Consider the following 27,785-nt stretch of genomic DNA (forward strand, 5'->3'; position numbering starts at 1 on the left):
CTATCGACAATACAATAATTTTTCGAGATCGTAATTTAATATTTTAATAATAATTTTAAAATAATAAAAGGTACCTACCTATCTAATAATTAATTTTTATCGCTTATATTTATCACCTAAACCATAATTGAATATTATTCTTATTAAATTGTATTGTTTAATGGAACTAATTTTTGATTTTTAATTAAAGAAAAAGCATTTGATTTTTTCACATTATACTTATATGCAATTTGTCGAAACCACTTTAAGACTTATTTTGTAAAATAATCATCATTGTTACATCACTTTATTACAAATATTTATTTTTAAAATCTTGAGAAAATTACTATAAGACAAGTGTATAAATTATTCGTTAAATAATTAGCTCAAGTAAGAAGAATTTTGAGACAGCCTAAACGAATTTGTATTTATAATTCCATGTAGAACTCGAATAATTAATTTACATCTAATGATTACTATTTTTCTTTTATGTAAAAATTATTTTACATTTATATATTCCATATATCTGAAAAAGAAAAACAACTTTTCCTATTTAAAATATTAGTTATTTATTTAGTTGTTTACTGAAGTGTATTAGGTGTATATCTGAAGTAATAAAATTATTATTCTATACTCTTCACTCTGAATATGGAACATTAGATATATTGAAAAAATTAATGGAAAACAATAAATGTCAGATATACCATATTCCTCTAACAAAAACTAACAGACAATGCATATCTATATAAATAATTTCATTATTTAGAATATATTTTATTCCGATGATATTATTGTCTTAATTCAAATCATACACTCATATACGCACACACACACACACACACACACACACACACACGAGTTAAGCAATCATTATGAATGTATAAACTTAAAAAAAAGCCATTATTTCTATTAAGAAAAAGTAACGCAGTTTCATAGTTATACAAAATTTACGTTCTAATTGAGCGTGTACTGTATTGTTTCTCAACAGGGAATTGTCACGAATATGTAAACCGATTATCTTTAATTGGGTGTGATGTCAAAAACATACTACCATCACCGTAAGATACTGCCTATTGGCTTTTTGAATATAAAACGTGCTCGGGAAAAATCCTATTGCAAAGGATGATACGTTTTACTTTTTTTTCTCACTCGTCCCGTTGTAATCCAACAATGGGATTATTTTGCCGAAGAGCCTTCGGTTTTATGTACAAAAGCCTTTTACGTAATCTAATGTAAAATAAAGCCAATATTGTAATGAAGTCTTATTATATAATGTATATTATATGAGGGCCATTTTTTATATATAAAATAAAAAAATAATAATCATAATAAAAAAATTACTATGGTGGGGATATTGGAAGAGGGGGAGAGGGAGCACTTATAGTAAATTAATAAAAAGAGGCCACTTTTACGGAGTTAGCTTTTTTGTTCGTGCATTAGGGAATAGCCTATCATTTTCTCGATTGATTTACGATCAGGTAGTCTTCCGACCAACCAAATATACCGTGGTAATGTTCCAAGCCGGACATTTATTCAACGGGAACTACCTATTAGAATTGAATATCGATTCGACTAAACACATTGTCCTAGTTAAATAATTAATTTTATGAAAAAAAAAAAACTCGATGAGCAAGCACATGGTAAATGTCAGTTAATCACATGAAATATCATGGGCAAAATATACGAGTATATATTAATATGGGCAAAATATATTGTGCACGTGGTAGCACACTGTACATCTTAGCGTTTGACTCAACAATTAATTATTACTATTTTACAGGTCGCGTGGCCGAGGCACTAATTTATTACAGAAGAGCTATGGCTGTTAATATGGAACACAGGGAGTCAGTTTTGGGTCTGGCCAGAGTACTAAGAGATCGAGGACAGAAATCCAGAGTTTACAGACTAATTACATGGTAAGAATCATTTTTATGAACAAAGTTGAACGTTGTGAACATAACATAGAATAATAATTATTGTGTTTATAAAAAATATTATCAACATATACATGGTCCTACGGGTTTCGTATGAAAAAATTGGTAAACAAAAAAATCGTTTATATAATATGTGATAGAGAATATTTTATGATTATGAGAACGTGTGAAATCCTGAATCTTAAAATCGTATATGACCATCAAAAAAATATTAAACTTATTTTTTAATTGTATTTACATGACACATGCCGGTAACAGATAAACACAACCTCAAATAGAAACAAAAATTCACGGTTGGTTTTTAATAATTTATACAAACATGATGGACCGTGCCCCTTATATAGTATGAAAATATGCAATAAATTAACAATACGTAATAGCATTATTTTATATTATTATCTGTACGCAAAAAATAAGAAGAAAAAAAAAATTATCGGAAGTAAAATGTCTAATCATACATCCACAATCGATCGTTTTTGTAGAAAAGGTATTTAAATTTGGAATATTTTTTATACTTTCCTCTTGAGATTTCCTGTATAATTAAATTTGATTATACTTATCTCGAGTTTAACATCAAAAGATCTGTTCTATTTTACCGTCCAAGATTTTTTTTTTTTTTATGAATATAAATTAGGTAAATAATTAACTTTTCGTGATATTTTAATAGAGCTTTGAGCAGAAATTTCTAAAAACGAATAAAAAAACAGATGTTTGTTTATTTCTTAAAACTATAAAATTTTACGCGAATATTTTTTGCGCCAAACGTTTCAAATTCAATTGAAAATGAATGAATGTAAAAATTCACGTTATACTTTAGTGCACTTCTTCAAATATTACGAACGATGTGGTCAAGTGTAAAATTGAATCGACATTTCTATGATAGTATGACGAGTGATATTCAAACGATTAATATTAACGAAGACAATAATAATTTACGAAACAATCAAAAACAATTATCAACGGTGTGCAATGATTATTGATTTCCAAAATCTCCGGTGATTTTTTTTTTTTTCTAATACGGCATTTTATTTGTAGATAAAATCCGATATTTTATAGTATTCCCTTTAAAGCGAAACTTTAAACGATAAAAATACAAGGACGGTTAATATCGTTTTACACTAACGAATATGAACTTACTATACCTGTACGATGGGACAAAATAGTGCGATGATTATATAATACTTTATTATATTATTGCGAATATCAATAGAAATAGAATTTATGAACTATGAAATATTACTATAAATGGGTGTATTGTTTCCTATAATTTTTAACCCATCAATATTAAATGGAATATGAGTACGTAGATAACAATTACATAACAGTCGTATCGTAAGCAAGTAGTGTCACTAAAATATAGATTAGTCCATGGGACGACTCCCATGAGACGTGTCGTAAATTTCGATTTTTTTTTTTTTTTTGCAATGGCTCATTTTTTACTGGCACGCATATCCGGCGGAGAGAATATCAACTTATCGGGAATTATATCTCGATACATATTAGATTATTACTCATTAGCTGACTAGTGCCCACTTTGCTTACATCAAACATATTGACTAGACTAATTGTCTTTCGTTTCTTATTACTGAGTGTTCAAAACATTTTTACACAATAGAGGTTTTTATTTTTTTGAGATAGATATATAGACTTAAACTCAAAAACTATGGGCTTGTATCAAATTTAAACATTTATAAGAATTCAGCCAATTAAACATATTGGGTAACCAGTCATTCAAAAACGTTTCATTCCGATTTTAATACGAGACTATTAAAAAAAATAAGCTGGGGTACATCAATTTCTTGAATTTCTTTCACTATCGTTCGATAATACTAATGCGTCGAATAATATACGATGATAATTTTAATAGCGATGAAAGGATAATCAATGAATCCAAGGCAGCTTATAGATTTTAGAGTTTTAGAAAAATGATCGGGTAACTCCACGAATTTTCGAACACTGTGAACAAACCTCCCATCCGAAGCATAATATACATAGTCCCGAAGTTTTATAAAACAATTCTGATAGTAAATTGTGTCGTTAAAATGATTTGTCTTTGGTCTCGATTAAGCTTATGACTATAACGTGTTGCATCAGGCAACTTTTACCACTGCAGTTATATCTGTGTACCCGTGAAATGGACAATTTAATGGTCCATTATCCCTTTCAACTTCATACGGACGTGTGTGCGTGTATGTGAGTGTATGTGCCTGACACGCGTTTATGGGACTCGTTCAATATTTCCTGTAATCGTATGTCACCATCGAAGGTCATCCAATATTATAATAAAATTATCACGAATGGCATGTGTAGGTGGCAGTCGACGAGGCGCAGACACTCGGTGCCCGGTGGTGGTCGGATCGTATTCGCCGGCGATCTTTACATCAAGGGATGGCAGCTGTACAAACAAGGACAGACCACGGCGCCGCTGTCATCGGCCGGCGAAACTACACGACGGCGCGACGGCGACGGAAAAATGTCCATGTGCAACGTAAGTACACGCACCTGCGCATAATATATCAGATGTATAACCACATCATGTGGTCGCGAATCTCGAAAATTATCTGCATTACAATAGGTCATCGTGAACTCGAAAGCTACACGCCGAATCGTGTGGGCCACGATATATCTGTGTATACTACTGAGTATGATTCGTACACGATTCAATAATCTAGAGCTTTTAAAACGGAGTTAATTTAAACTTTATATTTTTCTTTTTTATTTCCGCCAGAATTAAACGAGCTATTTTTTTTAATTATTTGTTTCTAAAAAATAAACGAGTTTTGTTTTGTAAAGTTTGTTTAATATTTAATCGAGGTAATTCATTTTTTTTTTTTGCTCTTAATTTTTCTTTCATGACCAAACACCAAGCACCTAAAAATATGCAATTAAAGTGTTTTCCACTGTTGACATACGACCTGTTATAGTCGAGTGGATACTTCAATCGTTCATATCGTAGTAATGTATGTATATAAATGGCTACTTATCATTAATTGACTCGTTCTGCTACTCGTATAACCGTGGTGGTGGAACATTTGCACTCCCATCGGGTAATTATCATAACGATATTTATTATTGTAGCCGCATCCGCGCTCATTATAAATAAATTTACGAAAATAAAGATTTTGTACAAGCAGCGTTATTATTAGACGAACGCAGAATAGAGATAATGCTTTAAATACAAACTAACGGTTTACAAAAGAAACGTAAAATTCGACTAAAATGCATTGTTTTATTATTATAATTGTTGTTTGAATAAAATCACATTTTGGAATTCAAAAATTTCCAATTGAATATTTTGTGTATTTACGTGCTTGGAAAAATAACAAAATGTAGTACTCCTAGTAATGGCTAAGGTATCGTTAATAAATACCAGTTCAAAGGACTCGGGATGAAAAAATTTTTTAAATCATTAAAAATAATAATAATCGACGAGTTTTCTTTCATAAAATAATAGGCTTCGTTTTTCTGTTTGGTTATGACTATACATATTTTGATGAATCGGAAATTTTAATGAGAAACTTATGATGTATAACGATGGTTGATGGATGAATGTTGTTTATTTTAAATCGGACCGAAAAAATAATTATTTTCACAAACATTCATAAACACAAGCTTATCGAATAAATGCTTGAACATTTTCATTGATGTCGGTTGATGCACATATTTAATGCGGGAATTCGAGGAGAAATTAATTCGGCAATCAATATTTGTTCGTTAAACAAGCATCAATTAGTTTAAATAATATTTTTTCTGTAAATAATAAAAAAAAAACTAAAAATGTAAAATACTAAAGTATACGGAACGGAGTAGATAGCTTTCAACATACTCGTGTAACCATGAATCGCGTAAAAAAATGATTTACTTTATGTTTTTAATGTTGCATTGAAACTTTTAACGAATTCGTACGTGTCGTACGGGTAAAATTTAGCCGTTCATGTTGGTTTGAAAAACGAAAAAAATCATCTCCAAGGCATATGGCAATTAGTTAGTTTAAGTGTTGGCGTATCACCTGGTAAACGTAATATTATTACGCCCGTGGCACACATTGCCGATGCTGCCACCGTAACGAACCATGACGATTCCGCTCGTGCGTTTATGTGTCCGAAGGCATTACGCGACGAGTCCTTTAACGCTATCGCGAACGACAGCTCCTTTTGCTGTGTCCTCGGTCACGTACATGTATGTGCATTTATCCACGTATACGCGTGGGTATGTGTGTGTGTGTGTTGTGAAACCAGCCGTAGGTACACTTACACAGCCCTGTGCCAGTAAAATATTTCGTGTCTGCGGTGTACATCGATCGTTTCCCCGACGAATAATGGAAAATAAAACAATTTGTACGTGAGACGTTATGAAACGATAGACACGGGCCGGAACGATGCGGATAAAAAATGAGAGGTTAGAAAAACGGTGAATTTTTCGGGGACTGCTTGCACTTTTTTTTCGAGTGAGATCTATAAATATTGACGATCGTGCAGAGCCATAACTAGAGTGAGGCGAGCGAGAAACTTGCCTCTGGCACAAAAATATTAACCCTCCGTTGGGCACATGAGTCTGGCTAGACCTTTTCTGATTTTAATTACAGTTGAATTATATTTTTAAATAAGATAGCGACTTAAAATTTTGTGTACCCTCCTACAGTGTTATTTACTATTACTCTATGAAAAAAAATATTGGAAAAACCCAATGTATAGATAGTTATAAGAATATTATGGTATACATATCATATTCGTGCCACATGAGTCTAGCCAGACTCGTTTATATTATACATGACAAATAGTATATTTATACACATTTTATCGTTGTTTTTATCATTAGAATCAGTATAGTGCATTCATGTGAACAAAAAACACGACGCGTAATTGTTTACTGAGTATATTTTGTGGTAAATTAATTTTTTTTTAGTTATATACTTCTAAAAATTTGATTTTTTTGTTCAAAATGAACTTTGAAAATGAAGTGGAATTTATTTATAATACGCGATCACGCGACGGTAATATTGATACAGCATTTTATGAAAGATTAGCAACAGCTTTGGTGAATGATATTGAACGTGAAAGAAATGTTGAAGAGAGCGAAGAAATTGACGAAATCGAATTATTTCCTGCCGACGATGACGATTGTGATGTTGATTATGTACCAAACGAAGATGATGCATCAGATATTGAGAATGAAGTGATTATCGAACCAAATGATTTAGTTGACAGTCATGAAGAATTTACGGAGTCTGAAACTCAAAACTTATGTACGAGTACTTCTGAAGAGTGTTTCTATGGTAAAGACGGTACAAAATGGGAAAAAAATGAACCAAACACTGGTGTTCGCATTCGTCAACACAATGTTATGCGTTTTAGAAGTGGACCTAAGGAACGAAATTCTGTCCCAATTGAGGTATTCAAAAAGTTTTTTACTCCTGATATTGCATTCCTTATCATCACTGAAACGAATCGTTATGGAAAAGATTCAATACAAAAATGGAATGCGTCTAATACGGGTCGAAAAAAAAAAAGTTTGGAAGGATGTCACTGAGAGTGAATTAGACGCGTTTATTGGAATACTTTTGGCAGCTGGTGTTTCACATAATAACACACAAAAATCAGAAGTTTTGTGGCGTACAGATGGCCTACCGATATTCAGAGCAGCTATGTCTCATAAACGTTTCCTTTTATTGACAAGATACATTAGGTTTGATAATGGACGCACACGTCCATTCCGTTTGCAAAGTGATAAGGCCGCACCTATTCGTGATATTTGGAATTATATGAATGAAAATCTAGCAAAAAACTATAGTCCATATGAAAATATAACTATTGATGAACAGCTCTTTCCATATCGTGGTAAAACCAAATTTACTCAATATATACCATCAAAACCAGCCAAATATGGTATAAAAATTTGGTGGGCCTGTGATTCGAAAACAAAATATTCATTACAAGGAAAACTATATACAGGTCGGCAAGAAGGAAATGAACGTGAAACGAATCAAGGTGAGAATGTCATGCTACAACTCGCAAAATCATATAGTAACAGCGGCCGTACAATTATCGCAGATAATTCTTTTACAACATTAGAAGGCGCAAAGCGACTAACCAAAATCGGTCTTGCATTCGTTGGTACCATTAGGTCTAACAAAAGATGTATCCCTGAAGAAATGAGAAAACATCCTTCACGTCCAGTTTTGTCATCTCGTTTTGGATTTAATGATAATTTGGTTTCAATTTTCAGCTACGTGCCAAAAAAAAATAAATGTGTAAATTTGCTTTCTACCGTACACTATACAAAATATTGTGAAGGTGAAGCCAAAAAACCCGAAGCAATTTTATTTTATAACAAAAATAAAGGAGGCGTCGATTGCATGGACCAAATGGTTACTCATTTTACATCAAAACGAGCCACAAAAAGATGGACTTTTGCATTTTTTTGTAACATGTTAGATGTTATGGCATTGGTTGCATTTTGTATTTGCAAAGAAATTGATGGCACCAAAAAATCTGATGCAAGACGGAATTTTTTATGGATGTTATCTAACACTTTGGCTCTTCCAAATATTGAACAAAGAATGCAAAATGTTCACATCAACAAACAGTTTAGTTCTCGTTCGGCTTTTGAATCGTTTTTTGGAAGACCAATGAATGTAAGTATTCATATTCAATTACATTTATATTTTCCGTTTAGCTTCTTGTCTCATTTTTTCTGTTTTCGTTTCTTCTTTTGTATCAGACCACATCAGAAATAGTAACTAGCGTTAGCGGAGCTGATACATTCGATAAAAAAAAATATTGTAAAATTTGTTCTCAAGGAAATGAAAAAATGCCGCGAAAAACTCGTTTCTTTTGTACAAAATGTTTAAGTGCAGTATGCCAACAACACTCAAAAGTAGAATATATAAGTTTTAGTTGTGTTAAAGAAACAAAATAAAATATAGTATGTAAAAACAAAATTAAGTATTATTTTCACATTTCACGATTTTTTTCTTAATTCTTTATCTTTATACAAATAATTCGAAACGTAAAATATGTAATAAATTAAAAAAAATTAAAATAATTTCTTACATGGTGTATAAATAAGTTACAAAAATGTAATACATGCGTTTAAAGACAGAAAAAAGTTTATGGGTCTGGTCAGACTCATGTGCCACGAATATGTTTCTCGGGATATGTGCTCAACGGAGGGTTAAGATACTTATTTTTTTAAAAAATGTTATTTCTTTTTTTGCTAGAAACCTAATTTCAATTCTTTAGATTTTTCCTAATCGTATTGTACATATTAAAAACTGTGAGTGTGACATCCCTACAACCTGGAGGGGGGGGAGTACATTGCTTCAGGATAAAAAATAGCTCGTTACGGCACTGTGGTTAAGTACCGCGGCAGAACAACATGTGCTCGAAAGATCTGATGTTTTGCCGGATAACGGTGTTCCGTCCCCATCCATTTATGGGTATGGCTTAACGAGGTATTTCGTACGGTTTCCATCGACCAGTGCCAGACGCGCACAACAAACGGAATTCAATTGCAAATTTATCGTCATACAGTACTCTTATTTCGAATGAAAAAATTATTCACTTCATATTTTTTTTTTTTTTCATAACACGATTGTTTTGTTCCGCGCAATGACCGTTTAATATCGTGCAATAATGTTACGCGGACGACGATCTACAATTAACTGTGCGATCCGTACGAACATTGTAAATACGTTTATGCATTATTAGTAGGAATACATTTCGTCATAATAAATATGTTTCGGGGCTGTGCACTGGCAGTGCACTGGTAGTGTTAGTTTCTCCGTCGCGATAACGCAGCTGTTGCGCAAACGAACACATCACAATTATATGCGTTGACCGTAACCGATCGGCCATCATACGACTGCACGTGGTCCTTATCGGTGGTACCATTTTGAGCGTACGATTATCTACTAAATCTTAACTTCCATGTAACGTTTCCAAATACATTTATCGACTGTTTTTTTTTTTACATTTTTTTCTCTGTAAAAACGAAACTTAAATTTTTTTTTTTTAATTTTAGGACTTGGCTCGCAAACTCGTGTGCCACTGCTTAATCCCAAAGATAATAGTTCTGTAAGCCCAACCTAGTTTTTATACAAACCTTGATACTATTTCGCATTGAATTATGATTTGTACGTAAACCTAAAACCTCACAGCGCAAGTAAATCACACATTTCACACAAAAATGAAATTCGTCGCACTTCGTCGAGTTTTTTTTTAAATTTTTGGTTAAAAATTCATAAAATATTCGGTTTAAATAGCTATTTAAATTAAATCATTGTACATAGATTATTAAAAATGCGTTACAATATAAATAATTATCATAATAGATTTATATTAATTGTAATAGGAATTTGGCAACGTTACTTTCGATATCTCACGCAATCATATACACAAAAAGGTAAAACGCGTGCAAACGTACTCCGCCGAGCCGATCGCCGTCCACAGTGGTATTACAATAACGTTACGGCTCCACTTGAACACTTCTCAAAAATTGTTTTTACATATCCGACTTGTGAGCTTATATGGAGATACACAATACTATACGTTGACTAGGTGGATTTCCTCCAAATTTGCTGTGAAAACGTGATTTCGGAGACCAATAAAATTTATGAGTTTGTGTAATTAGATATATTTATAATATATATGATATATACTGTTGGCCGGTACGGTTAGAGCAACATCAACTCACCAAAACAACTATATACCATTACGTATAAAATCGAACACCATATCAGCGCTACGAAGTATAGTTGTATTTTTTTAATATCACCTCAATCAAAACAATCAGTATTTACCATATTGTTTCGGATTTTTGTGACACACAAAATATTTTATGAGTTTTTTATTTCACTGGGTATGATGTACTAGGTATATTTTTAGGACAAGCGAGAGCAATTTTTTTTTTTTTTGAACCGATCAGATTCACAAAAGAAACTTAAATATCAAGACACCTGTGGTCTACTCAATTTTAACATTTTAAGGCTTATGACTCTCATTCATTGCAATGAACCTGCACAACAGGTTTTTAACAATACACTCGAGGTGATGTCTAAAAGGGAACTTTTCGGTTCTCGCGATGTTTTGTTCATTGTTTCCCACCCCTCCGACCTTTTTATTGTATTCTTAGAGATGGTCTATCCAGTAATGTTTCGACCATATTCCCGTCCGTTCTTTGTGACATCATTAGACATCTTTATTGTTATTAAAAATGAACTCGAACGAAATTACAATGTTCATGGTTTACATTCACGAGACGGCTATATTTCACACAATATCCAAACAAACCCGAAAGATTATGTACACGTTACGTGAAAGTAATTGTACAATCGCTCGTTGTTTTTCAATATTGCACTTATTTATATTCTGGAAATAATTACCGTTCATTTTACGAACTAATTTTATGAAATTTTTACTGAGAGGCTCCACAATAAAACTACCAAAAGTCTACCGAAGGAATTTCGAGGAGAAATCAACTTCTGTCATGATGGTCGTAATGTGTTGGTCAGTGGCACGATCCGGTACCACTGGGTACCATTCGGTTATTACGGAGGGGCACTAGTGACACGTAGTTCTGATGTTAAAATATGCTCTGGTTTACGTTGACGTAATCTGAACAGAAGATTTGTATGCTGCATTTCCAGATTTCTCGCGGATTGGTGCCAGAATTCGATCTTTTTTCGTTTTTTGCAAAACGAGAAAACCCCTTATTATCTAAGGATTTCAAGCTTAAGTTCAGCCAAACGCGTTTCTAACGCATTGAAAATCTTTACGGATTGCTTCGAATAAATAATAATTATAATATTCTTTACGATACAATAATACCTATTTTATTTGGTATAAATTCCAATTAAACGGTAAAAAGTATATGTATATTTATGTAAAAACGTAGTTATAATAATTATTTATTTTTTTTTTAAGACCCGGATACTTTATTCAGACTATTTTTTTTTTCAGCAAATATAATAAATCTACTCAATAAATATTTATATATATTTTTTTTTTTGTTTTACGGAAAACCGTGAATTTTTTTATAGGTAACTCGTGAGTATAAAAAACTTCATATAAACATTTAAACTATATTTTCTTAGAAATTTGGATTTAAACACTTTATTAAATCTGAATTCTTATTATGTATTATGTATACAAAAAGTATACAGTATACATATATATATATATATATAAATATATATAGCATATAACTAATATTTATTGTTATGGAAACGAATTTCAATACCGCTGTTATTTTTTTTTTTTAACTTAACATGTAAAAGAATCATCCGAAATCTGATTAAAATAAAAATGTAGTCCTGTACTGTACATATACATATGTAATAATGTACGCGTTTAAGTGTATAGTTTCGAAAAACATAATATGAATGCAAACGTTATATATTTGTTTTCCTTCGAAAAATCATATTACTTCGCAGTAACACGTCTATATGTATATATCGATGTTCCGCACCGTTTACGTGCTCTGCATGACTAAATTAGTCAGAAAATGTTGTTTCCCGAATTTATTATTTTTATTGTCATTTATGAGCAGCATTCGAATCACAATAGTGTAACTTATTATTGTTAGCTACGTAACGAAGTCCACGGTACAAAAGTGCTGTCTAAACTAACGTTGTGCCGACGAAGTTGCCAAAAAATTTCCGTCCGACGGCGGGTTACGATCGAATTTCGTTTCCGTCGGGTAACACGAGAAAACGGGAAACGAAGAAATTCAGTACCGATTTTCGATGATACGTTCGCGGAACCCGGTTCGGTTTCAACGCAAAATTCATTGGTCTTATTCGATTGACCCAGACGAAAACATTTACTTACAAGCCATGGTCAGGGTAGGTTACACGAGATGGTTTTCGAAGTGAAACGTATTTTGCGTTCTATTTTCGTAACGATTTGTTTTCGTTTTCGAACGTTTCGGAAATCAATACGTACTACTGTTGAAATGGTTTTAATTTTATTTACTGCAAGCAAATCGATTTGTTTTTAATTATTTTACTTCTTTATCACTATTTACCTACGATACGCTAAAATAATACACTGCTAAATATAAAACAAAACGTATTTATTTATTCACACACATACACACACACACACACATCGCAACCCTATAAAATAATTTATAAAAAATAATAATTTCATAAGCGTTATTAGAATCAAGGAATCTCGATGAACCGTATGAATTAAAAGTACAATAAGAATTGATGATGTTTAATTTCCACAAATCCATTACGATGGTAATTGAACTGCTCATTGTCCTCAAAATAATCACTTATATCTCCATCTATCATACTTCATCGCTGTTCGTGTATCATGTGATTTGTTGTCGTCAACATCACCATCATCGTTACGAACAGCTTAACGGACATTTAAGACTGATATCGTCACAATTAAGCCGTTCCTGTACTTTGTCATACGATACAAAATGCGTCTTGATTAGGATAAACGTCCCATTTCTCACGTGTGCATGTCTGTCCGTCCGCAGAACCGTACTGAATCCATTATAGATTTGTCTCATGCTGTATACCATAGATTTTCGGAATGCTCGTATTTCATTAGTTCAGATTAACTGTGATGGATTGATAATATCACAATGACATGTTTATTTCGACTTCCATTATCAAACACATTCGGATAATACTTGTGTGAAACGTACTCGTATATTATTTTCATAGTGTGGTTTTAAAATTTTCTCTGGGATCTCGGTATAATACAAGTGACCCATAAACCACCCGGTTACATGAATACTTGATCTGAGACTGTTTTTCTGGTATGACAATATCTTGTATTCGGTTGCATTTAACATTAATATTAAATCAGATATCACTTGTCATCTTTCTCGTGGCCCGGAGCACATTTTTAATCATTTTGATTTGATTGTCTAGTCGTATTCCGGTTACTTTTACGTCATAATTCAATTTATTTTTTTAAAAATATTAATTCGAAGGTGGATGAAATCTGAGATCAGTTAATACGATTTTCAAATTCTTGACTGCAGTAATTTTAATGTTTATAATTACATATAATAAAACAGTCACATAATATTTATACAAATGAACATAATATCATATTTTTACATGGGTATATATATGAGTTTCTGATCAATTTTGATATATATTATTAGAATATTGAAATCGTTTTATTTAGTAATGAAGTAATTAAAACAGCATACTATACAATATACTACGAGTCACACACGCACGGAAGTAGCAAAATTGCCTATTATTTGTGCCGTAACACGAATCTATAAAATGGCCCTAGCCTAATAGCTTGATCCTCTCTTTCATTATAGGTATATATCTTGTCACCGTGTACTTGACAGTATGGTTTTGTTTATAAATGATGTACATGATTTGTAAATGATTTGTACAGATAAAAATTTAAAATTTAAAAATTTTTTTTTTTCGATTTATTTAATAATATGCATTATATTTATTTATTTTTCTTTTTAATTAAAAATTGGTATACACATAATTTATCTATTATTAATTCTCATTATTCATACTTTTATTTTTTTACCGATACATAATTAATGATGATCATAAATTATGTATTTATATATTAAATCTTATGAGAATTATGAATGTTAAACTATGAATAAGAACAGCTTAAAAAGGTTTTTGTATCTTTTGACCAATCAAAATGTTTTACATTTTCATGCAGCATTTTTTTCGTTGGATATTTTGACCGAATATCAAATTTCATATATTTCCATTCATCAATACTGTACAAGTAGCATTTGACCACTCGGCAAGGAAAAATCATAGACGATCCGAAAACCATGTATATGCGTACCTTTGATCTGCTTCTTGTGAGAATCTCAACCCGTAGACTCAGCAAACGCAGTATTGAAACATTTGAAGATTGCGAAGAGCCCAAATTATCATTACCATCTTTCCGTCATAAACGTTAGTCCGTATAAAAATATACGTGATCATCTAACCATTACGTTCACCGATGTTAAATTACATAAGTATCCTGATGCATTTTATGTGTGTTTATGAACTTGCTTATTCAACCTCTTACGTCACATTTTCTCTCGTTCTACATACCCAAATGTTTTCGTACTCGTGTTACCAAAAATCAGCGTCATTGCAGCTCTGTTATGTTTTAAATCCAGGAAAAATCATTCTGGCAGTGCGTTTCTAACGAATTTGTGTCACTAGTGATCTGTAATTCTCACTGGCTTGAAGCGACAGGACCCGGATACATAAACGCATGTTATTCAATATTTTGCATGAATTAATTTCAACAGTAAAACCAATAAGACGTATGAATTTATGGAATCGACCGCGATCATATGGACGAATTTAATGCAACAGTACTGAGAAAAATTCCATTGATTTTTTACAAAGTTTAATAAGCAGCGTATGACTTAAACTTGCCACTGCCTTCAATAGTTTACCGAACTCATCGTTAACTGTACGAGTATGTACTGTATAAGTCAATTTGATTGAAAATACTAAATACAATATAAATATATACAACTGATAAATGTGATAAAAATATATATAATGTATTATATATTTCAATATTTCTACGGTTTTTTTTTTTTTCATTGTTTACGTAAAATGATATTGTGTAATATCGAATTATTCTCAGAACGAGACGACAATAAAATAAAATAATACATAACAGTAAACTACAAATTTTAAAATAAAACAATCTTTTTTTTATTTTTATTTTTTTTTATTTATTATTTATGCAAATGCATAAAAACCATAATATGTTTGTAGCCGAACAATATTTTATAGGAACTCGTAAAAACAAATGCATTACTTTGTGTATTAGTTTATATACCAATTATATCTTTATGATGCTTCATTCCCAATAAACAAATATAAGCCAAACTTTCGTGAATGTTAATGTCTAACAAAATGAGAAAAAAAAAGCCTTTTAGTTAACTTTACGATACAAAAGAATCAAAAAGTACCAACTAACATAAGACATTTTATTATGAGTTTTCTATTGAATTCCATTTAAATTCATATTAACGTTGATTATAAAAAACTTACAATTATTCAAATTAAATATGTTTTATTTCACGAACTGAAAACACTAATATTATTTGTAAATAATAACATTACTGAATTCTATATATATTTGAATCTAATATATATATATCACTAGTCTCATATTGGTCCTTTTTATTTCTCTAGTTTAAGCATAGAAAAATATATAATATGTAAAATCTCAGAAATTCAGTACAATAAATGTTGAAAACTTTCCAATTTTTTGATTAGGCAGAACAGCACGAGAGAAGATAATTGACACTACTTCCAATTTTAACTTAATTTAGTTTTTATTAATGATTAAAATCACGTGGCCAATTTCATTCGATTCTATGGGAAGGACAATAGAGCAATTAGGTAGTGCGGTTGATAGTAGGTTTGCGATGAAAGGATTAGCTGATGTATGAAGTTTTTGTAGAATTTATTATAATTATAAAATGCCAGTATCGACATCATTGGAAAGTTGAGATTTGATGGAAAGATATATAATTGACATATCACGAGACATAAGTGCCATATTCTGTGTCATTACTGTTCATTAACAGTTGAAGGTTTATTGATTGGAATCATTGAATAATTTTTCTATTAAGAGATTTTAATAGGAACTAAGTTGTTGATTCACAAAGTTGAATGCCATACGTCATTATACAGCAAATATATTGCTTATAAATTAAAATTTTATTTTTTCTAGTGACATTTTCGATCGGAGTAATTTTCTTAGCTTTTGAGATATAAAGTTTAAAGATTTCTATTTTACTTTTATATGTTTTCCCCAAGTCAGCATTTTGAATGATTTAAACAGTGATATAATACATATATATATAAATACATAGATTACTCTTCTCAGTTTTAAATTTCAACACTCACTAATGTTGTATGAATATATATATATATATATATATATACTATATAAAATTATATCTAACAAAGAAATCACTATGATATAACTAAATTGAAGTAAAATATCAAGTCAATTAATAAACTTCAAGTAACCTTAATCAAAATATTTCAGTTCATATTAAATGTATGGTCAAATTTTGGGTTCGGTTTTGACTATGCTATGTTACGGGCATTAAAAATATTAAATATAATTTATATATATCTTATATTATCATTTTGTAAATTAATTTATTAAATTTATTTAACTATTGCACAAAAAAAAAATGTAAGTATCAATTTCGAAAGAAAATTATCAGTCAAACTAAATGCAATATCACCAAACTATTGCACAAAATTGGTGATATTTAATTTAGTTTGAATGATAATTTTTTTTCGAAGTTGATACTTACGGTTTTTATTTTAATTAAAATTAATCATAAACGTATAAATTATAGTTATTGTTAAGTACCCATCAGTATAAAACCATCGTCTACACGTTTCGTTAGTTTTTTGATATTATAAAAAAATACAATTTAACCAGGGTCTTTATTATTTTGTGCTCTCTAAAAATAAACTGTTAATCTCAACCGAACAAATTTATTATAATAATACAAACAATAAAAGAGTTTGATCTCGAGTAATTGAATCCGCAATATTAGTGAGTAGAAAGACGAAAGCATATAACTAATTTTCTTCAAATCTAATCTAAATGTGTAGAATTGCATTAAAAACAAATTTATTATTATTGATATACAATAGAATGGGGCACATTAACTGTCTGAAATTCAGGAGTTGACAATGTGTAAATATCCCTTTCAACCTTTATTTGAAACTTACCGATATATATATATATATATATATATATATATATATATATATACTTGAACCGTCAGAAGCTCACGTCGGCAAACAAGACTTCCGACTCCTCTGCTGCCGTTAATTCGTGCAATCTAAGTATAGTTTTCAGCCATTGTCTCATCCATCTCTATTTTTGTTCTGATTAAAAAGTTTTCGCGAGCCTTCGAGCACACGTACGCATTCAAAAGTATACCTCGCGAGGAGTTTTCGTGTCCCTCATCCACGCATCGTTATCCTATTAAGCGTATCCTTTATGACCGAACTAGTATGGTGAGTCTCAACAGGCTTCTCGATAATGGTAACTAATTGCGATGCTTTCGATGTCGACACAAGGATAATTAAATAGTTCCGCCATTGGTTTTGATTTATTAAAAACATAAAAATAATATGATTTTACGTCAAGTACTATGCGTAGTATTGAAGCAATTGGGTATAATGCATTTTACTTAACAGAACATTGTTGTTGCGGTAATTATACTGAGTCCTCATTAGACACACTGCATAAACATTCGGCGTAGCGAACGAAAATTCAAAACGATTTTTCGACAAAGAAAATATCACATCGTTGGATGCATCATAATCACGGGATTTGTTCATGAATACAGTTCGACACGGGAAACAACGAATGTTACATAATGTATAAAAGTCCGCGTTTATGTAATAAAATACAAACAGAAATTCTGAGACATACACAGGGAGATGGATGTATAATTATCATTTTAACGATATGCTACGTCAACTATATAGTATTTAACGAGATGTAAAAAATGCCTCACTGAAAGCGCTAGAATATCGTCAGCCCGGATCTTTTTGATGTAAAAATATAGTGCTGCGCTCACGTCCGTCGTCACTGCAGACAGTTATCGTCCTCGCGTTTTCGAATAGTGAAATTGGCATGGATACCATTCGATTAAATAGATTTTTTTTAGTGATTTCGACCGCGTATTTTATACTGTTAGCGCCTTAAATGATAGAAAGAAGGATTTACCTCCACGTTTCAGGAATCTTTGATTCGAATGCGAATAGTTATATAATTTAGACAATTTTAGCGGTGAAAATGATCGCGTTATTTATGATTAGTTCAATAATATCATATAACGTCTGAGATAATCGAGCAACAAAATCCCATCAATCAATCGATATGCATAATAATTGATATGCTAAGTGAAAAAAAAACCTATTTCGAACATAATACGTCTTGAATTAATAATATTATTATCTAAATATTTTGACACGTGTATCGAAGTTATACACGCACATTATGTTCTGTGCTCGTATTATATTATTTGTTGTTATGATTACCAGTTGTATTGAGTTTATTATTATTATTAACAAATAAATACCGTGTTAATTTTGATGCAATTATATTTATAAAAAAAATACATGATACCGCTCGAGAGTGGATCGTTACCTTACGCTTGTAACGCACAATATTGCATTACACGTATTTATTGTCATCTTGTTTTTTTGTTTTTTGCATAACCCTTGTTGTTTTCTAAAATAATAGTATACGTGACGTGATTTGTGATTATTCGTCTTCTCATTTTTTTTTTTTTATTTTTTACACCGATCTCAATGAAATGTATTTTAATTTTGGGTTTATTTTTTTCCAATTTATTTTGCTCTTTTGGTGCGTTGTATCGGAATGTGTTTTTTTTTAGTGGTTTTAAAAATCTTATCGTTTTATCGCAGATACAATTCAGCTCGAGTTAGCCGTGTGCGAAACCATTATACCCGAGATTTTCTCTGAATATTCTCCCAACTATAATTGATAAACAATGGTACATTCCTATTAACGGTATTTTATGAATGGCCATCGCATGCGCCGAGCGTTCTTCAAAACCAACAAGAAACGATTATAATTTTTATCAAGGCGAAAATGATTTTTAATGTACACCACTTAAATATATATATATTTCTTTTTCGTAATCAATTTTGTTTGTTTGGTTTTTTTTTTTCTTCTGTTTTTATTACAATATGTTTACATGTGTCTGTGATAATAATATATTTCCTTATGCCTGAACATATTACGTGTGCTTTTATATTAAATTGTGTTCAGTGAAAAAAGGAAAGAAAAAAAATGTCGTTCATTAGTTATTCTTACGAAAAACGCTCCTTGCTGGACACAAGAAGCCATTGAAAACCGTTCATTGTCACCTGAGTGCCTAGTGGGGATGTACGTGACTGACGGGTGATGTGAGAAAGTCAACAATGATAATTATAGCGCTCGTTCGATAATCGTTCAATTATAACCGTGTGCACACGAACAATAACGATTTTTGTAGTTAATTTTCACAATATTTGTTTTGCGAGCCGTATTAACACCGAGTGAAAACGTTTCCCGAACATGACCTCCTCCGAACGTCCTCTTCATTCTTCTACACGCGTCGGGTGTTCGCAGCACAAACGTGTTCGTACGCGGACTCAAAATTATACGATTTCCGTTAATTTAACGTGGTGTAAATCTCAACTCGTCCTGATAAAACCGACCATCCGGCGACATCCTTCATTGCACGAGCGTGTACATTATATTTCGTCGTTTCACGTTTTACGACCGTACGAGACGGTGACGTTTATCAACACGATACTATCCCATGACCTCAGAACGCTATTTGCCCTATTTGACAGTGGGGTGGGAACGTATGGGGCCCGAGAAACTGCTCGAGATTGAAATTTACGACCACCGCCGACCTGCCGGAGCCGTGATCGACGTCGGACAGGAGGAAACCCGCGTGTCACCGTCGGCCGACACAGTGGCGTAGCAAGGATATGGCTAACTGTGCCTAGGCCAGGTGCACGAATTGTATAGGGGTGCCAAATTGCGTGAAAATCGCATTTTTACATTTTTACCCTAGAATCAAATTGAAATGTTTTCATTGTATTCTTTGAAATACAGAGATGTTGTCTCTTTGTACACACTGTGTGTGCATTTAATTATGAAATTATGAAAATAGCGCAAGGATATTTAAAAAAAAAAATGTCATATAAAGAAATTATCGATGAATTTTCTAGTTATAAAGCAAGAATCACACACTGTAATAACTTATAAGTATAAATTATATATTGAAAAATATTAGTAAAATTAAAGGTTAAAAAAAATATCGTACCATCAATCTTTAATTGTTTAAAAAGCGTTTTTTTCTAAGTTTGCCAGGGGTGCTAGTGAGTCTTCTTACGCCACTCGGTCCACAAAACGATAACTGGGTTCACGGGACCGGATGATGACCAGTTATGTTACTAGAATAAATACATACTTGCAAATACAGTAATATAAGAGGGCCCACAATGTTGAGTACCGCGAACACTGCGAACAATGATTACGGAATTCGAATGCCGCGTCGGTGCGCCTCTGATGTTTTTGCGTCACGATCCGCTTTCGTATAGTCGTCGAATAATGTTTGAAACAGAATCATTTCACTGTACCGTAATATCCGATTATTACGTACACGCACGAGTTCGACGGGTGAGCACGAGAGACGTGTGAGCACGAACACTGATATAGATACCACTGTGAATAACGACCAATCAAACGCCAAACACGTGTCTAAAATCGATGTTATCGCGTACAAAAAGGCGTGCGAACCGAGTGATGGAGTTTTTCTAAACATATTTTCAATACGCTTTATTATGAATGGGAGTCGGAATAATCTTCGTAAGACCGTCATAAAAACCGTTTACGTACAAACAAATGGCGAAAAAAATTATTGGAAAATTTTAAATTGATTCGATGCTTTCATTGTTTTCGGAAAACTATTGCATATTCTGTAATTAATTATTATCATAATTATATTATTAACAAAAATGATCAACAGTTTTTCTATTTAAATTTCATAATACCCTATCCTTTTGTTAACATTACGTTTATAATGAACCGATCTAATTATTTTAACCCTTTTTACATACTAAAGAAAAGATTTTCCAACCGACCGAGGATATTTTAACACTGTAATTACATTTATTTATCAGGCACTTAAATGATTTAAGAAAATTTATAAAATATTTCGATTTCCCTCAACAGTAAACATATGAATACCTTATTTTGAATTAAAAATAAAAATATTCAACAGCGAATAATTGATTATCATTGTTTGTTCGTAAACGTCAGTGTATAATACAAGTAAGAATGTATTATTTGGAACAAAACGCATTCTATTCGTGGACAAATCGATACTTTTTATTGAACTTTTACTCTTTGAAAACACGATAGATCTATAGTAATTTAATTATTTTCCATCCTAATAAAAAAAAAATAACTATATTTCCACTGCCATTTTCTAAAAATGAAAACACGTAATTTTATTTCAAATATCTTATTTTCTTTGTAATAACTCTACGTTGTTTGACATACAATATAATGAAAAATATATTATTATTACAAGTGGATGTTTTCTCATAATATCAAGTTTACAAAGTAAGTAGAAAGAAGAAAAATATTAATAGTAAACATGAATTATAGTAAAAGGGATTTACGTATGATTATAATATACTAGATTATATAATTAGTTATTAAAAATATACGGGAAACGTTGTAATACGAATCAAAAGTCATAAAAGATTTCATCATCAACCAATGGATACGAAAATCTCCTCTAGGAGTTTTTAGAAATGTGGTTGAAATTTAATGGATTTCTCTCGTGGATCGTATTCAAATTTTATTCTATAAACATATTTAGGCTGACGATTCGATATACCTAAAAATCACTACTTTAACAGTATCACGTACATGTATTACGTGAAACATTCCCGCGGGACGACAAAAAGACTAAGAAAAAAATTGGTGGAAACTGAAAAGTTACTTTTAGATATAGGATAAAAGTGGAAAATAATATGCGTGCCGATAAACGATATTCATAGTGTTGATAAGAATAATACAAATTGATTTAGTTTATTTTTTTTACTGTCTCTACTTACATTTTACCATTTACTATTTCTTTTATGAACATTCGTTCTCGACGCATAAACATATTACATTATATCACGCATAATGAAAAACGATGACATCCGATCAACTTAAATATTTATAAATTATTTTATGAGTAATATATGATGTCAGATTATCATGGAAAATGCATATGTGTAAGTTCAATTTCTACGTTTATATAAAACATAATTTAATAATTCGTCATATACGAAAATAATAATGGTAATAATTAGTAAATAATAATAAAAATAACAATAATGCTAATAAAAATATATATAATAACAAATCTAATTAAATTAAGAAGCCAGCGGAATAAATGAAATTAATGATGGAGTGAATAATTGGTATGGAACGAGAATTAAGAAGAAAGTTGGCGTTGGGAGTGATATAACCAAAAGAAGATAGGAATGAGAAAAGGAGAAGTCGGTTGAGAAGAAGGGAAGGACATTGAAAGATGATATGTTAAATTCGCAGACGGTTTCAACGTGATGTCACGTACAAAGAGGAGAAGAGTTTAGAGAAAGCTTAAAGACAGGGTGGGGAAGAAGACTGTGTCCTCTTCGAAGGCGAGTGAAAGTGACGATCAATTTTCTAGATAACCCCAAGTCGTTGAACCATGGACGCCGAGGGATGGTTTGAACAATCTGTCTATGCCAAGTGTCATAGTTAAGTGGAATTGATTAAACTTGTTAACGTTCAATACATAATTATTTTTTTAAAATGATAGTTATTACTATTTTTATTGAATTGGTTTTTGAAGATAAATACATCTTCTTAAAAACTTTAATCTATTATTAATTATTTATTCTAAGACCAAGTATTTTTCTGAAATAATGAAAAATGTGAAATGTATCAAATCATAAACCGGTACGTTATTATTTATAACATCTTATTTTTTTAAGTTTAAACGATCGGAGCAATGCATTATTACAATATTCATGGTATTAACTGTCAAATCATTATTATTTAATCTGACTTCGAAAACTGTTGTTTAAGTAATCGATGATATTAAAACTTAAACGTTTAAAAAAAAATATTTAATCACTTTCAGAATACGTCATTCCAAAGGCAATAATAATAATAATAATAATAATAATAATAATAATAACAATCATATAATATGAAGAACAATTCATCGAACAAATAAAATGAGGTAACTAAATTTTAAGAAATAATAACTCTAAAACGAAAATGGAATTGAAAATAATCCTGGAAGTTTCGTTGGATTTATACAGTTTTTAATAATTTATTTAAACTAAACGGAATCGGACAGATACTTTTTAATGTATTTTTTGAATTCTGTCTCATTTGACGTGTTTAGTGATGGCCTGACGTATTAATTATCTGGAGTGCACACCGCTCGCAAGGCTTAACCTCTAATAATATTATTCCGCTATCGTTTCCATTGTTATTATCGTTATTCGAATTGGACATCCGGTATATCTATAGGTAATAAAATGCTCCGATAACGGTTATCGGTCCATTAATATATCGATACTCCCGCCCCCGTTTCTTTTTCCATTTCGAAATCTACTTGTAATTACACTTTCAACCACCGTTCCAGACTATCTGAATACAATAAAATACATAAACTACACCTATTATACTATTTATATACCAATATACAGCTGCGCTGTATAGGAGAACGGTGCGTTTTCCATTAAGTACACTTTTTCTCCATTGCATATTTTACGAGGTAATTGAGTATAAACGATAATAAAATAATAATAGTAGTCGTCTTTTTTTCTTTTTTTTTTTTTCGTTATAACTACTATTATTATTGCCCCGAATCAACTGCGGTGGTAAACGATTAGAGCGATACCATCGTAATCCACTTGTCGACTACATGTGTTATATTTATACTGGTAATTTACAATAAAAATATAATAAAATAAATTTAAATCACAAGTTAATTTTATTCGGCCAAGTAAAAAATTATTTTATTTCTTTACCGGGACCAATGAAAACAGGCTATCCAAAACACGCTGCAGAAGCGAGTTCCAGCGCACAAACTTTGCGATGAGAAAATAGATCGTCGATCGTATTCGTTTCGTTGTGCGACACGTGAACATAGAAAACGTGACCATCCGAGTGGCGGATGATCGTTGATAATTTTCATTAGTTTCATTGTGAAACCGTACGCGTGTTGCCGATCGGATTTCGCGTTGTTCTCGGGTCATTAATTATCTCGGGAACGCTAAATCCACGCCCGTTTGTAATCTATGTTTTCGCACGTAATCCACCGCGAAGTGACCAACCGGTAACGGTAAAAAATGGCAAACTTTTGAACCCACCATGGCCGTACGAATCGAATTCGCACGTCCACGAACCGACACATGACCAAGTGTTCGCCGTCAGTGTTGGGACTTATTTAGATAGATTTTTTGTCATATTTTATCTAATCTAGATAAATAACGCTAAGTTATCTAATTACTTATCTAAGATACAATTTTTACTTTTCTAGATAATTGTCTATATTCTTGCCAAGATCAGAGTTATTTTTATTCTTGTACGGAGACGAATTCAACAAATCAGAAATCTTCAAAATCGGTCCAGCAGTTCTTGAATTATAAATTCTGTAAATAATCTGACTTTCTTTTATACATATAGATTGTGTATTCGTTATCATAATTCATGTATTATTAATAAGTAATTATTATTTCTTGGTATGACATTTTGTTTGTATTTTTATGTCAGGAAAATATTTTGGTATTTTTAAACTTAATTTCTTATTTTTCTATGGAAGTTCCAAATATAGTAGGTATTTGATTTTAGTGTACACATATAACTCATACGCTGAATAGTCATTACTTCACTCTTGAAACCTGTAAAATCGTAATTACTTATAGAATAATAAAAATCATCAAATTAATATTATATGGAAAACAATATTGTTAACTTAAAATAATTTTTTATTTATTCTATATATATTCTGATACGTACAGGGCAATATTCATTTTTTTTTTTTTTTTGTGTAACATTTTAGTGATTAATTATCATTAAATATTGTACATTATATATACTGCTTATATATATTATATAATACTGCTTAATGGTACACTACATTAATACAATAAACATTAAACACCTAGGTACCTATTGATAATAATGAATTGAGTCTTCATAGATATTATTAGAACATGAAATATTGACCAAAAAATAACATTTTTTGAAAATATCTTTTTTTTTTATCTATTATCTTCATCTAGATAAACTTGGACATATTATCTTTCATCTTTATCTAGATATATTTTGGATTATCTATTCCCAACATTGTTTGCCGTGGCATGACACCGCGCAAATTACGGATGTTTCTATTGTCCCGGATATGAGTGCGGGTATTGTGTGAAGATATCGTAGTCGGACACAGTTCTCCGCTACCCAATCCGTTGTGCTCGCGGTGTAGTACACGAGAAAAATAAATAATGAAAAAAAAAAAGAAAAAAATCCTTTTACATATATATATATATATATATTATGTACACAACGAAACGTACATACGTTTCCCCCTGGCGCCACGCCACGCCATCCATCCGCCAATATTTCCCCTGAATATATTTATTTTTTATTTTCATTTTTTTGCGGTCGAGTCGGCCACCTCCGGTGGCTGTTAAGAATACTGATGTCTTTTTCAAGGCATGTATTGGTGTCGACGGGTTGCAAAAGGCGACACACGATCGAGCTTTGAATATTGACACAAGCTACTCCGTACACGGCAGCAGCTACCTGTGTGCGTGACGTGAATTTTACGCTCAAACGCTAATGCAACTTCTGTGATTTTTTTCACTCCCCGTACCCCTTGTTACTAACCCTACACGTCATCTGTGATACACACCTACTACTTACCCATTTTTCCTTTGAACCCCTATCCTGTACCAAACATTCATCGACCACGTCGCTTCCTTCGCCGTATGCTCATCGTTCAGTTTACAAGGCTTTCCGGTCTACGGTCCTAGATCGGTCGCCATGCTTTTCCAAACCCATATTTCTGATTTAATAATAATAATAATAATAACGAGAATAATAATGTGACGTTTTCCACGAAACGTCAAAAAACACATGCCAAATGGACGTGAAATCATCGCATATTTTTTCTGCTACTCCGTTGTTGATTTGGTTTTAATATTTCATGCTTCAACACCGAAGCATATGCTATTTATCAGATAAGATACATTTTTAGAAATTCAACCTTTTTATTATCCCCTATTTGGACTACCCCATTTTTAAATTCTATCTTCCCTATCCACACCGAATTTAAACGCACTCTAAATGTTATAATTTTTATAAAGTTAGGTATAGGTTTTAATATTTCATATTTATACGTAAAAAAAAATGTCTCGCATCAAATTATTTAACAATAACATAATTTTTATTTCTTTTGTATTACTATGAATCTAGAATGTGAATTTTGAAACAAAATTATTAAATATTTAGAATTAGTGATTTTATTAATTTTAATCTTAACAATTTCTTGGGAGAAATTAGTTATTTTACAATTTTTTTTAATGTCCCAATTATTGTTCTTTCACAACACTACCTAATTGGGAAATAGATAAATGTTCTGTATTCCTTAAATTATCATTTTTCGTTTCAGTATCACAAAATTTATAAATTGTGTTGTTTATTTATTACTGAAAAAAATCAATGAACTTATTTACGTGTATGCCTTTAAAGCACTATATTTTTTAACGCAGCATATTTTTAAGGGATAAAAAGTTGATGGTTTTGATGGCTAAATCGTTAATAACGATAAAATGATAACTTTATATATGTATATATGAACCTTTCATTCGTTTGCTTAAAAAAAAAAAAAAAAAATAATACAATAAAAATATAATCGGTTTGCAGTATATCGAGAAATTCGATCGACGATAAACGAAAGATGTCGTGGTTTTACTTTAAAAAAGAATAATTTATGATAATAAACACTGAAATTTATTCGTTGAAATTTTCTATGTGAAACTGAAATATTATACGTCATATATACAAGTAAACTGTAAAACTGATACGATTGTGAATTTACGCAAATAACGATGATTAATATCGGGTTTCAAGTTATTTATATTTTTACATTAAACGCGCGGTAGTCGGATGGCTTTTGTAGAAATTGAAAATGTTGCGTTGTTGTTTAATGCAAAAGCAATTTCTCAGGAGATAACCTAACAAGTGTAGTCTGTACTGCTATCGCGTCATT

The 27,785-nt window shown here is 31.3% G+C and overlaps 1 protein-coding gene across 1 annotated transcript in view; it reads left to right on the plus strand.

Annotated features, from left to right (window-relative positions):
• LOC112693131 (transmembrane and TPR repeat-containing protein 1-like) overlaps positions 1-27,785 on the plus strand; it is a 168,302-nt gene that overhangs the window by 131,895 nt on the left and 8,622 nt on the right. Inside the window, exons 13-14 of the mRNA XM_025568057.1 lie at positions 1,760-1,895; positions 4,224-4,401. Of these exons, the coding sequence (XP_025423842.1) occupies positions 1,760-1,895; positions 4,224-4,401 (314 nt within the window). The remainder of the gene's footprint in view (positions 1-1,759; positions 1,896-4,223; positions 4,402-27,785) is intronic.

The sequence above is a fragment of the Sipha flava genome, unplaced genomic scaffold (genome assembly GCF_003268045.1).
Source record: "Sipha flava isolate LNK unplaced genomic scaffold, YSA_version1 117_pilon_pilon, whole genome shotgun sequence".
Taxonomy (NCBI): Eukaryota; Metazoa; Arthropoda; class Insecta; order Hemiptera; family Aphididae; genus Sipha; species Sipha flava.